This window comes from Psammomys obesus, unplaced genomic scaffold, assembly GCF_907164565.1.
Source record: "Psammomys obesus unplaced genomic scaffold, mPsaObe1.curated_primary_1811, whole genome shotgun sequence".
NCBI classification, from domain to species: Eukaryota; Metazoa; Chordata; class Mammalia; order Rodentia; family Muridae; genus Psammomys; species Psammomys obesus.
This window is the reverse complement of record NW_026585797.1, coordinates 18,338,767-18,352,936: the sequence shown is the minus strand read 5'-3', so window position 1 is coordinate 18,352,936 and position 14,170 is coordinate 18,338,767. Positions and strand designations below refer to the sequence as shown.

The 14,170-nt window shown below is 38.1% G+C and overlaps 1 protein-coding gene across 1 annotated transcript in view; it reads left to right on the top strand.

Annotated features, from left to right (window-relative positions):
* The window catches only part of Eya4 (EYA transcriptional coactivator and phosphatase 4), a 224,892-nt gene that overhangs the window by 167,177 nt on the left and 43,545 nt on the right, over positions 1–14,170 (top strand). The window contains exons 6-10 of the mRNA XM_055599376.1: positions 3,567–3,633; positions 4,971–5,113; positions 5,219–5,362; positions 6,399–6,478; positions 11,249–11,414. Of these exons, the coding sequence (XP_055455351.1) occupies positions 3,567–3,633; positions 4,971–5,113; positions 5,219–5,362; positions 6,399–6,478; positions 11,249–11,414 (600 nt within the window). The remainder of the gene's footprint in view (positions 1–3,566; positions 3,634–4,970; positions 5,114–5,218; positions 5,363–6,398; positions 6,479–11,248; positions 11,415–14,170) is intronic.

Genomic DNA, 14,170 nt, shown 5'->3' with positions numbered 1-14,170 from the left:
TGTGCTTCAAAGAGAACAATAGTATGTCTTTAAACATCAATCCTTTTTAAATATAAATACCTGATAACTCCCAGCTGGGCATAAAGGGTACAAATTAAGTTGACTTAAAGGCTCTCTTTAAATGACTATTTTTGTATGGCTTATTATCTAATGAATAAAAGTTTGGAAAGCAACCCAAGAAAGATAAACATGAAACCCAGAAAAGTGTTATGGCAGTTAAATCTTGGTTCTGCAACTCTGATTTAATATATTTTGTGTTTATCCATGTCCTCATGTGCAAGGATTTTATGTGGGTGTGCTTTATGTAGAGAGAGTTAAGGTGTGCCTTTGAGTCTAATATAGTGTTATAAAATATATTTCACTTTTATGGAGACAGATGATCTAACTTTATTAGTTCACACCAATTGGAGCAGTTGTCATATGTGCACATAAATATTAGTACTCCAGACAAAAATAAAATCTGTGAACCAGCTTGGCATAAAGACTCATGTGAGCCAATGTGCGTTATTTTCAGCAGCTCACCTGGCTCACAGGAGATAAATAAGCACCAACATATTACATTACTCTGTCGTGCCCACTAACTGTAACTACAAAATAAATGCATATGAATGATTTGTGGGGAGGGTATGAGATTATTAAGTAGCTGCTATTAGGCTTCAGGAACATACAAGTTCTTTGAAAGATGAACGACCAGTGTACAGATTGTTCACTCCAGAGGTAATTTTAGCACTGTGTGGCCCATTTTACAAATAAGAATACCACTAAACTCTTCAGAGATGTCCAGAGTGGTTTGGCTACATATTCAAGCTACCATGTGCTGACAACCACCCCTCCTGCTGGTATTGCATCGGGAAAGGATGCATCTAAGGATGCGCCTAAGGATGTGCCTAAGGAGTCATCCTACTTGTTACCCATTCATACCACCTCTAAAGACACTTTGTTAGTTCTCCTAAGAAGTCTCTAGGGCTCTATGGTCTAGGTAAAGTAGCTACTTCCAATAAATTAAAATTCAGGGAAACAAAACAAAATTTGTTTCCGGTTAAAGTAGCCACGCTCCAATTATGCAGTTCCTACCCGTGATTAGTGGCTACCTGAGAAAACTTAGACGCAAAACACACCGAACACTGGTGAAAACTCCTTTGGATTGCAGTGGTCTAGGGTGGCCCTTCTCCACAGATGAGGACTCTGAGGGAGCTGCAGGTTGCAGTGTGAGGCACTCAGCAGCAGTCTGCATCTAATACAAACATCAGAGGTGCCCTGGCTGTGGTGCTGCAAAACATCTCCTACCCAGCTGAATATCCCCACAGCTTCTCCTCTTCACGAGACATGCTAAGTTTTTAAAGTCATAGTAGAGTAAGAGCCTGAACATTCCTTGATCTTATTCTGTGAGAAACTGGTAATAGGCATTACCAGACACGAAATCAATTGTGAAGATATCCCAGAGGTAACCGGCTCTTCTTCTGTTTGTAGAAACCATAAAACACAGTAAAAGTAATGAGTCCAGTGCTTTGAGGAATATATGAGTTAGTATATAGCAGTGAGGCATAACACAAAGGTATTTGGGTTTTCATAAAGCAGTCTGCATATCTTTCTACAGACTTTCAACAGCGATCAACATAATCTCAGCTTTTTCTAAACCATGTGCTGTTGCTTAAGTTTTCTAGAAAGTTAACAATTTGAATAAGATTATAGGATTTATAATCATCTTGGTTTTCTAAACCAGAGGTTTTTCTCTCCTATGTATTTTATAGATATTAATATAAAGATTCAAAGGTCAATCAAGCCTTTACAGTGTTTGGAGTATATTATTCTAGAGTCATTAACTGAAGGGAAAATACATTCTATATGTTCAGAATGCTGTTTGTGTCTATGGATCTTTTCTGAAATATAGAATTCTGTTCTGTCTAATTTAATAAACGATGTTACAAGTTAATATTTCTTATTTGTCTTATTCGAAATCCCCTCAGTTTTTCCATCTTGAGGCTAGCCTGTCAGTATGGACAGCTGAGGTTTTGATTGTGCAGCATGGAATCCTATCAAAAATCAGAAAAAAACAAAGTGGAATTAAATCTTTCTTAACCCAGTTTCTATTATAATATTCTACACCATGGAAATTTGAATAATGCACACTTAGTTCCCATGGAATATAGTGCAAATGTCTATTTTCACTAATTTGATTTCAAGGATTTTTTTTAATTCTTTCTAGTTTTGAAGAAACTAAGAGAAAAATAATGTTTTATTTCCAACTACAAGTAGAAAATTCACTTGTATTAAGTTCCCAAAATGTTTAGAACTTAACACCTTTGTGGTCACATTTGATGACTTTCAAAACTGATTTATAATGTTGGGAGCCCTTATTCTTACTTCACTATTGCTATGGAAAATAAAGTCTGATTTCCGTATTCTGCACGTACCAGGTAGAGAGGGTTTTTTTTAGCACACTGCTCACTCACATCCATGACGCTCACAGGGGCACTTGACAGTGGTCGGACATGGGAACCTATCATATTGCTCAAATGAGCCAGCAACCTAAACCTATTTGTCACTTTTTGCCATTCTGAAAGTTTAGCCCCAACGTTCATATGAACAACTCAGAGAGGATGTAGTGCTTTGAAGTTTCACTATGATTGATTAGACTAAACGCATGCCAACACTGTGTTGTGTACGACTTTAATCTTTTTGAAATGTGAATGAACAGCAGATGGCCTAATAAAGACACTCTGTGTGCTTGCCCAGTGTGGACCGGCTCGGAGGGAACTGGGTGAACACATCAGGATCTATAGATGTGCAGCACATCTGTCATAGTCAAGGCAGATGGCTAAAGGGGAGAAAGACTTCCAAACTTTCGGGTACATTCCACCGCGGGGTGCATATTTGGATGAAATATTATTAAAATAACCTGACTTTCCCTTATAAGGTCCTCTTCGAAAAATATTATCTTTGATGGCTGAAAATATAATTGGTACAACATTTTACACTGCTAAAACTGAAGTGACCTATGGGCCGCCTGTGCACATTCCTGCTCCTAGAACTGCTCCTAGAACTCTGACTGTCAATTTTTTAGCACCCATCTGATTCATAGGATGGAAGGAAATTGGAAACAGTAGCATTTTTACAATCGGAGAATGAAAGTTTAAACCTCAAACTTCTTAACAATTATTTTATTGTAATTAGAATAAATACGGAATCCGTATATCAGTATTGTATGCGGGTTTTAAGTTGTAGAGTTTGCACACTTAAAACACTGGCTTTCGTACTATGAAAGTTTACCACGTAATCAAAAGCATTTGCCAATAAACTGTCAGTGCAGAAAAGGGTGGCACCGACCTGAGAAAATGGAAGGCTAGCGGTGACCGTGGGAGAAATGGACACTTTATACTCCTGAGACACTTTGGAACGCAGACAGTGTGTCATTACCTGCTTCCTTGTGAAATGAGTTTTACAAAGTGAATGAGCTTTAAGAAGTGTGTATTTAACCGGCAGTTTCCTTAAGTAGCTTGTGTGCTCCCTACTGAAGATGCGTTCATGAAGCGATGCTTTGTGCACTGTCGTTTTGTGTCTTGTAGTAATAACAAGTAGCGGCTACAGCCCCAGATCGGCACATCAGTATTCCCCACAGCTGTACCCCTCCAAGTAAGTGCCAATTTATAGTCACCTGCTACGGCAACATTAAATTGGACACATTGATGCATATGACTATTGAAGCTGAATAGATGTGAAGTGAGCTGTGAAAGAATCAGAAATAGAAACCTCCCATTTACCTGAATGATTCCTCTCCTCCCTGATGCTTTCATGCTCTGGGGAGGACCGGAAACAGAGAGACAAAATAAAGCCCCCAAATTCTTCAAATCAGGACACTTGAATATTTTTATTGTTTTAAAATTCAAGTGTTTGAGCTTTCTTTAAAACATATGGTGTTTTCTACTATACAAGGTATTCACTTTGAAAGTTTAGTGTGGAATGATTCGGTATGCTACTTTAAAAATAAGTAAATTTGTCATTTGATGCAAATTACAAGAATAATAGATAAAACTTAAAGTGTATTTTAGTATTTAAGTGAATATGCACTGAGTTTGGATTTAATATAAGTTTATGCTCTATTTTTAAGGAAAAAAAATCAAGAAACAGTAATTAGTTAAAAGAAAACATATAGAGATCATATTTTACCCAAACATCAATATTTTATAATCCAGTCTTTCACTGAGATATTTTCTAGGACTCTAAGTTCCAGTAAGTTATACTTTTGAGAGTTTGGTGTGTGTGTGTGTTTAATTAACTAGCATAGTCATGTTTTTGGAGGGTAGGGCAGATAGTTCAAATTTTCAGATTTAGCTATATTGGGCCAAATGGGTTTATATCTGAATTTGTTTGTTTAGAGATATGTCAAGATTCAAGTTCACCTATGCATGCACGTTATAATATAATATGTTATGTTACTCCACGTCCAGGCTGCCTTGAGTATAGCTAAGGACTAGGTTCCAAAAGGGACCTGACAAAGAGAAGGCCATTCCTTTTCTTCACAGGGAGATGCTTCCCTTTTCTCAGATTTCTAACTTAGAGTAGGAAATGCCTAGAAGGGCTATTGAGCTGACTTTTGTAGTTAGTATGTATCTCTGGGACACTTATAGTTGGGTGTGAATATGTTCTGGGTACATTCATTGGCTGGCTTACGACCATTCTTCCCCAAGTGTGCTGTGCAGATGAAAGTAAAAACTGCAGACCTAGAGGACACTCTAAACCCGATTGCTGATTTTACAGATCTGATGCACTCTTTAAGCCTTTAAATGATTGGTGCAGGGTCCCAGGCTGGGCTCCTTTATAAGAAGTTATTCTTTTTTTTTTTTTTTAACTTTTATTCATTTCTGACAAGTTGGGGATAAGGAGGGGGATCCCTCCCTGGGTGAATCTAAGCTGTCTGAATTAATATGCAGTCTTTGTTGCCACAGTAATGCTATTTTTCTGATATTTAGGCCCTATCCACACATTCTTTCTACACCAGCAGCTCAAACAATGTCGGCCTACGCAGGCCAGACTCAGTATTCTGGGATGCAGCAGCCCGCCGTCTACACAGCTTACTCGCAGACAGGCCAGCCCTACAGTCTGCCTGCTTACGGTAGGTAACTCTTCTTCTCAGGTAACCCCTGGTGACCAGGTCCAGCTTTGAGGGAGATAGATGGTCCTTCTAACCAAGCCCTTTGCCTGTGTGTTCTCTAAGCAGATCTTGGTGTGATGTTGCCAGCCATCAAGACCGAGAGTGGGCTTCCCCAAACTCAGTCCCCGTTACAGAGTGGCTGCCTCAGTTACAGCCCCGGGTTCTCTACCCCACAGCCGGGCCAGACACCTTATTCTTACCAAATGCCAGGTACGAGCCCAGCCTTAAAACATGTTCCTGACAATTTAAAAAAAAGGGGGGGGGATTCTTTTAAACGTGACTCTGTGACTTCAGACTTAGGAGGAGTGAGTCACAAAGCCAGCCGGTTTTCAGTCTCAACTTCCTAAGGGAAGAAGGGTAACTAGGCAGAAGCATGATGGAAACGGCGACATCCAGGTGGAGAAACATGACTCATAGCAATCACAAAGACTCCAGGTTAAGCTTGGGCAGGAAATGAAGAGCAAGCAAAGCAGCCCTCGAGCCCCCAGGCCTGGCAGGCAGAAGCCTGATGCCTTTCTAAGTGAATGTTGTGAGATCACTCACAGTGCAGGCAGGACTGCTTTCCAGGTTGCCTTACAAACCGTCATCTGCCGTCAGGAGGGGGCTAGAATTGAACCCATCTTCTCTCCAATCGTGGTAACTACAACAAAACTCAAGTAATGTTTCTCTCAGCGAATTCTATAAAGTGAGATATTTTAATTACGTCACAAAAATGACTAATTAAATAGAAACTTTATTTTCTAAATCATACTTAATAATTGTACCTCTTTCCTGAGTGGGGGAGGGTGTTACTTTGACCTATATTTTAATTTGGCATAAAATGTAGACGTGAGGATCGGTGTGTAATGCACCTGCCTGGGTGTATATCCTCAAACTTTCATAATTTATTTGCAGTGAGCACATTCATAATCCATTCTTGTACCTTTCTTGCCACCTATGTTATTCTCAGCCATTGCTTAATAGAATATCAGCACTTATCTCTTGACTTGCTTGGAGACCCTGACTGGCATCTCTGTCTGCACTCTCTGCACCCTCCATTGTCCACTAAACTTCTCCAAGACTGGCTGAATGGAATTCTACACACGATGGGGGTTTGTGTGTCATGTGTCTTTCTGTGCTTGGCTTACTTCACTTAACACAGTGTCCTCCTTGTCCATCCACACTGCCACAAGTGACTAAATTTCATTCCCTTTTCCAGATGAATGAATATCAAAACTGTTAAAGTGCGTTTTGTCTTTCCCTCTAGGCTCCAGTTTTGCACCATCTTCTACTATTTATGCAAATAATTCCGTTTCCAATTCAACAAATTTCAGTGGCTCACAACAGGTACGGTGGTTTTACACTTCTTTAAAATTTCTGTTGAAGACTTTTGGTTTCCTCAATTTGTGATTTATAGTTACTCATAATTTATAATTCTTTTATTTTTTTTCATGTGAAGTTTGAGGCCTCTGTCTCTACCCTTCTAGTATTCTTGGTTTTTCCATTTATTTTTCATTTTTTCTTTATTATTATTATTATTTACAATTTATTCACTTTGTATCCTGGCTGTAGCTCCTTCTCTCATCTGTTCCTGGTCCCATCCTCCCTCCCTCTTCCTCCCCTAGTCCACTAATAGGGGAGAACCTCCTCCCCTTCCATCTGACCTTAGCCTATCAAGTCTCATCAGGACTGTCTGCGTCCTCTTCCTCTGTGGCCTAGTTAGGCAACCTCACCAGGAGGAAGTGATCAAAAGCTGGCCATGGAATTTTTAAATTTATTTTTATTCTTTAAATTAAAATATAATTACACCATTTTATCCCTTCTCCCTTTACCTCCAGCTCCTCCCATAAGCTCCCCCCCTCTTGCTCTCTCACAAATTGATGGTCTCTTTCTCTTACTTTTGGATATATATTCCTGCATATATAACCTGCTCTGACTGTATAATCTTATTTTAAGTTTGAACTCTTGGTATTGGACACACAGTTAGGAAGCACTTCCATGGGAAGACTATGGGAGGAGTAGAAGGAATTTTTGTTGTTGTTGTTTCTCAAGGCAGGGTTTCTCTGTGTAGCCTTGGGTGTCTTGGACTTGCTTTTGTAGAGCAGACTGGCCTCAAACTCACAGAGATCCACCTCATTCTGCCTCCCAGACTGCTGAGATTACAGGTATGTGCCACCATGCCTGGTGTAGGAGGAGTTTCTTAGTTTCTTTTTCTTTTTTGCCGTGGATACATTTTATTTTTTACAATTTATTAATTATATATCCAGATTGAAGGCCCCTCTCTCCCAGTCCTACCCTCCCTCCTTCTTCCTCCATCCCCTTCCCTTAGTCCACTGAAAGGGGATCTCTTCTCCTTTGTCATCTGCTTTTAATACAATTTTATTAATAATTTAGGAATGTGGATACGTTTATATTTTGAACTTAAAAACATTCTTTTTTTTGTTTCCTTCTAAGTGTACATGGTCTTAAAAGGCGTCTTTTTAAAATTAAACCTAAGATAAATATTCAGCAGAGTAAAAAAAAAAATTAGCTAATTGGAATTATTGGGTATTTGTTAATCTTGTTGACTGTTAAAAGTTTGCCCATTAAAGAGCTGAGTTATAGTCATTTTACTCAGTTTTCATGTTATTGTGGAATATAGTATATGTTTTTATCTTAACCTATAGTAGATACCATTTTATTTATTTTTCTCAATAGGTATTACTTATATGTAATATAATATTACTTAATAAACTGAATCAGAATAATTATAAAGTTGTGATGTGCACTCTAAGACAGAATCAAGTATAGCAGTTTGTAGCTAAAAATCCTGTTGAACTACTCTTGGTTCTGCTATTTAGATTTATGTTTCTTTCTATAAATGTTTGATTCCCACCTTCCTGGCAGCTCTGCTTTTCTTTTTGGTCATTTAGCCTGCCTCTAGTAGCCCTTCTTCTCTTCATCATGTTCTGTTAGTGTTTTCATGGATTTTAAAAAATCTAGAATGAGAGAATTACATGTGGGATTTGTGTAAATGTCCCTACTTAAGCCTCTTTGAGCACAAATGAACCAATATTATGCTGACACTTTGGAAATGCATTCTTGTTTCCTGATTCTCAACCATGTTCAGAATGATTGGGGCCCAAAGGAAACTGATTTCTAGACAGACAGCGTACTCTTTTATTTTGATACACTTTCTAAAATGTAAGTTATTTCACAAATGCTTTTTCTTTAGATTTAATAAAAGAATTCTATTATTGCCTTCTTGTAGTCTTAGTAACATAACAAAAGGCCCCAAGGAATTTTTGTTAAAATAGTATGGATTTAAAATATTTGGAAGATATAAATTATACAATTTGGCATTAATTTAAAAGTACCTTATAGCACTATACTTTGTGCTAGTTTAATTTTATGTATTAACGCAGCAGGCATTCATTGATCACTTGATATACAAAATATCTTTGACTGGACAGTTAAAGTTCAAAAATAGTTAATTCTTTGTTTATTGTTCTCTCAATGTACATAGTCTTCCTAAGGAAACAGACAACATATGAAACATTCAGAAGTGAGACTAGATGGCTATGATCACCGAGAAACACCCTTGACAAAGGCAACATAAACAAAACACTTTTGTCCCTGAAAAGATAAAAACAATGTGCAAAGGAGAGGAAAACTTTACAAAGGTTTGATCACAAATGGATTGAATTCTGTTTGAGGATTCACATTGGATCTGTATAGACTATAATTGTATTTTTGGATTGAGGTTTAAGTACCAATTTCTCATTTTTAAAAATATTGAGTACCTAATAAACGTAGGAAAGTCTATACACTTGGGGTCCTAAGGATGGTGGTATGACTGCACAGGCTTCATGCCTGCCTCATGAATCTTTCAGTCTACCAAGTGAAGCAGACAGCAAAATAGCAGGGAAACAAACAAACAAAAAATCTCCGCTAAAATGTTCACAGAAATCTAGTATTCCACAGGAGAGTATTGTGCACAGCTTTCCTGTGGGAGCTGTGATTAGGTTAGGATTCATCAGAATGAGGTCATGAATGTGGACAAGAAGTTACAGGGAGAAAAGACAGCAAGGTTCAATGTGATCTTGAACTGAAGGAGGTCTGGAGTCTAGGTCATCCATGAGGGGAATGGGGAGAGAGACCACAGAAAACGGTAGACTAGGTCTAGTCACATAAGATCCTATAGCTTCCTCATGGAAGAAGATCAGGCCTAATCATATAGGGCCTTGGAGGCTTCAGTAAGGGTAGTCTTGAACCATGGGAAAGATATTAATGGTTTTGAATAGAATTTAATATAATTTGTACTTTGAAACAATCAGTCCAAAGGAACTACAAAAGAAAATGAGACAAATTAGAAAACACTCATAATACCTTTAACAGGAAATGAAGAATGCTTAGATAAAGGTAGTAAGAGTAGAAAGAAGTGGGGGAATCTTGGAGATATATTTGGATACCAAAAGCTATCACTTTACCCAAAGGCCAATGTCATATATTCCTGGCTTGTACCATTCTTTTCTAGAGAGGACAGGCAGACTGGCAGAATTACAGCACACAGATGCTAGATTTGACACCTTCGTTTATAATTCCAGCGTAGAAACTTTTGAGCTTTGTGACCAGAATGGTGGGGTCCCTAGTGAGGAGAGCAGGGACTTTCTCTGGCATGAACTCAGTGGCCAGATCTCTGATTGCCGCCCTTTGGGGGATGCACCCTTGCTGGGCCACCGAGGAAGACAATGCAACTAGGCCTGATGAGACCTGATAGTCTCAAATAGACCTGATAAGGTCAAATAGAAGTGGAGAAGGACCTCTTCTATCAGTGGACTAGGAGAGGTGCGTGGGGGAGTAGGATGGGATTGGGAGGAGACGAGGGAGAGGGCCACAGCCAGGATACAAATTGAATAAATTGTAATAAATAATAATAATAATAATATTTTAAAAAATAAATATTTTTAGCAAAAAAAAAATTTCTGTGCCTTCATAGTTTTTGATATAAAATGCCAGTAATAATGATGCCTCAGACACGGTTCTGAGTGGTGGGCAAGCAAGTCTATTAAGCCAATAGAACAATGTCACATCCCAAAACTAGCATTTTTGCTTATCATTACTGTTTCACTCTGGGAAAGAAGTGCTGCTAAATGCTTTGTTCAGACTTTGAAGCTTTCTATTTGACTCACGGAATTTGACGGGGAACATCAGATCCTTATATGAACAGGCTAAGATAAATTTAGTTTTCTGCTATATTACTTAATGCTTCCTGGTAATACACGTATTTACTTATACAGAGACTTTTCTTTTTTGGAAATGACATCAAATATGGATCTTTGTTCCCTTCAGAACTTATCACAACAGGGGATCTTCATCCTGACCAAGGATTTGTCATCACTGATAACATTTTTGGCTAAACCATGCTAGATATATTAAACACCATTTATCACAAGTCTTTACTCATCATCTTAATATGTAAAAGGCTATCAGAGGATCATTTTTCATCATCTTAAGGTTCTTTTTTTAATGGAAAACAGGTCAGGGGAGTTGGTTCAATGCTTTCATTTTTATGTGCAGAAAAAGAGAAAAAGTTAAATATTTTTTAAAACCTTACTGAAGACTTTAAGTTAAGCCACAGGCAGCAGGTACCTTGTGGTGCCTGGGAAACCTGTTTATTTATTTTTAAATGCCTGCCATGAAGACAAAATGAAAAAAAAATTAAATAAAAAAGTACACACTGAGGTTTGTGTAAAAGCCAGGAGTTCCTGCAGCTCCTTCTTGTCAATGTTGTTAGGCAATGTGTACGAATGGACTGAATGACTACGAGCTGAGTACCTCTTCTCTTCCCCCTCTGTGCTTAATTGTAGTAGCATAAAACCCCATCAGCCAGGTTCATGTTCATGTATTAGACCTGATTGGCAAACCTAATAGAGAAATTGGTTAGTGCTGCATGTGTGAGATGCACAGAAGATAGGCTCCACTCGTGAGCATCAATTCCAAGTCAGGGACTGGAAAGCAAATGAAGATGGAAACAGATCAGTTAGGTCCCATGGTGATGGTATATGCTTGCTTGCTTGGACTATCCTAGATGTTAATTACTCTTCTGTACCCACACACCTCACTTGTTTGTTTCAGGAATACCCATCCTACACAGCCTTTGGCCAAAACCAATATGCTCAGTATTACTCAGCGTCAACCTACGGGGCATATATGCCGTCGAGCAGCACAGCTGATGGCTCATCATCATCAGCCTCAACTTACCAGCTGCAGGAATCTCTCCCAGGACTGACAAGCCAACCAGGTACATATCTTCCCCTTTTAAATGTCCTGTGCTAGCTGGTAACATGGAAGAAAATGCACATAGCAGAGAAATGCCTGAAATCTGCCTGACAATCACGCTTATGATTAATGAGTTCTAGCTCACTGCATATGACAAGACTCCTGGGCATTTCAGAAATGCCCTTATTAGTTGTGAGACAGACCAGGAATTTTAACCTCAAAATGATTGTGTGTGTAAGAGTATGCATGAACGGCTCTCTTGTCAGACCCATTCTTTATTCCACACAAAACTTGACAACAAAGAGCAGCTGTAATATCATCTCTCTTGAGTGTAACTGGGGGGTATTTCCTTTATGCAGGAGGGACTGCATAACTTCTTTACCTGTTGAGTTATCGGTAACTCTAGACAGTCAACATCCCTACATTTCTAAGATTTGTAGGATCAGTGGTAGGAAGTTTAATGTCTTTGATCAGTGTTTATTAGTTCTAAAATTATATGAAAAAGTAAAAGAATTCGAATATGTGTCATTTGTTTTGGAAAATGAGAACGAAGATTGAAGAATGCATTGCTTGATCCTAAGGCTTCTTAAGTACAAAAATCGACACTCTACAGGGGTAACCAAAGCATACATGCACAGAGTGGTGAAAGGGAATGGAGGATTCAGTAACAGACCCAGACACTCACCAACAAACAATTGTTGAAAATTGGGTGGAGAATCTGTAGTCTCTTTCACCACAAGGTAACAGAAAAACTGGAGAAGAATGACAATTCAAAAAAAGTGAAGTAAATAATTATCCTTTGTGTAAAAAAACTTTTAGAAGAAAAAAAATATGTAGGAAATCTTTGTAATCCTGGGAACACAAGTATTTTCTTGGGTATTATAAACAATTCTTAAAATTATAACTAAACTTTACATATTTTATAAAATTATAACTAAATGATTTTAAAAATTATAAAATGATAAAGATCATTACCAATTCTTAAGCAAAGGAATATTACATTGGATTTAATAAAATCAAGAATTTCTCTTTGAAAGGCACTGTTGAAAAAGAACCAAAGGACAAGCTACAAGTTGCAGACAAAATTTTTGTAAAAAACATGCCTGATACAGGACTTCCAATCTAGTATATATAAAGTATTCTCAAAATCGATCAAAACATGAGACTAATTTTTCCCATTTATTTTTATGTATATGGCTATTTTATAAGCAGTTATGTCTTTATACCATAGGCATATGCAATACCTGCATAGGCCAGGGAGGGCATTGGTTCCCCGGGACTGTCCGGAGATGCAGACAGTTGTGAGAAGCCATGTGGGTGCTGGGAATTGAACTCAGATCCTCTGAAAGAGCATCATACGCTCTTAACTTCTGAGCCATCTCTTCAGCCCCAGATTCTATGCTATTTTATAAATGCTATTGAGTTCAAAGTATATTTTCTGCCTCAGGTCTTTTAAAGTCAACTTTTTTTTTCTTTCTTTCTGTTTTATCCAGTTGGGAAGCAAAAAGGAAGAGAGAAATGTGATTAAAATACTGTAAATTATTTCTAGCTAGAACAGCAAGACGAAGGCAATCCAATTTCATCAATCAAGCAGTTATTTATTTAGTCTCTGTTTGGCCCCAACTATGTGCTAGAAAACAATATTTCATTGGTGACTAAGGTCTCTGTTATAAATAGCTTGGGATTAAATAATAAAACATAGAAGCAAATAGCAATGGGTATGAGAAGAGAAAATCTCACTCTTAGTAAAAGATTAAGAAGTAAACCATTTCGGATATAATGAAAAAACAACATAGCTTTTTTTCCCACAAGTCACAGTCAAGAATCCCTTATGTCATGAATTATGAAATGACCACAATAATTTTGTTCTTGTGTTTGGAATTCTGAAGGAGTCTGTCATCCATCCGAGTTTTGCCACCTCAGTTAAACATACTTAATTGAAGTCCAAATATATTAAATAGGAAATAACAAAAGGTAAAAAGAGAAGTTTTTAGCAACTTTTATTATAGACTTGTTAAATATTTTCTGCTTTATTTTTAATTAATACCTCTTAATTTATAAATCACACTTTATCATAGCATGTATGTGTAGAAATAAATCCTGGTATTATGGGGTTTGACATTTGTAATTTCTTTCTGGGTAGCACTGTGGTACCGTATTCTCCGTGACGAAGGAAGGTGCTGTGCCATCTCTTTTAAACGTTTTTATCATTATGATTATTCATTTGTCTATTCATGTTTATGTGTATGGCTAAGCATGTAGTACGTACTAATGGCCATGCCCATGCTCAAAAGCACAACACGCATGTTGAACTCAGAAGACAACTTGCAGGAATCGGCTCTCTCCTCCTACCACATGGCTCTGGGAACTCAAAGTCAGCTCAGGAGGCTTGGCAGCTACCCACCCAGCTGTTTCACTGTTTCCTGTACATCGCTTCTAGCTTTGACCTAGCAAACGTAGTAATGTGCAGTTTGTCTTTGGTGGCCCTACTTTACGGTTTCTGTCTGCCTTTTCCTCCCACGTGTTCCCTTTTAGGAATACGTAGTCCTAAAATCATCTTGATTTCCTGACCCTCGTTTCCCTTAACTCTTCTGGTCAGGCTTTTCTTCATCTTCTGTCTCTCTAAACACTTGTACCAAAGGCAGAGCCAGTCCCCAAGCTGAGGCCAGTGAAGCACTTGGGGCCCCAGATCTGAATAAATGCTCTATCTCAAGATCTTTCATCGTTCTAACCCAAGAGCCTCACTTTCTATCCAAACTTTATTGGTGTGTTCCAAAT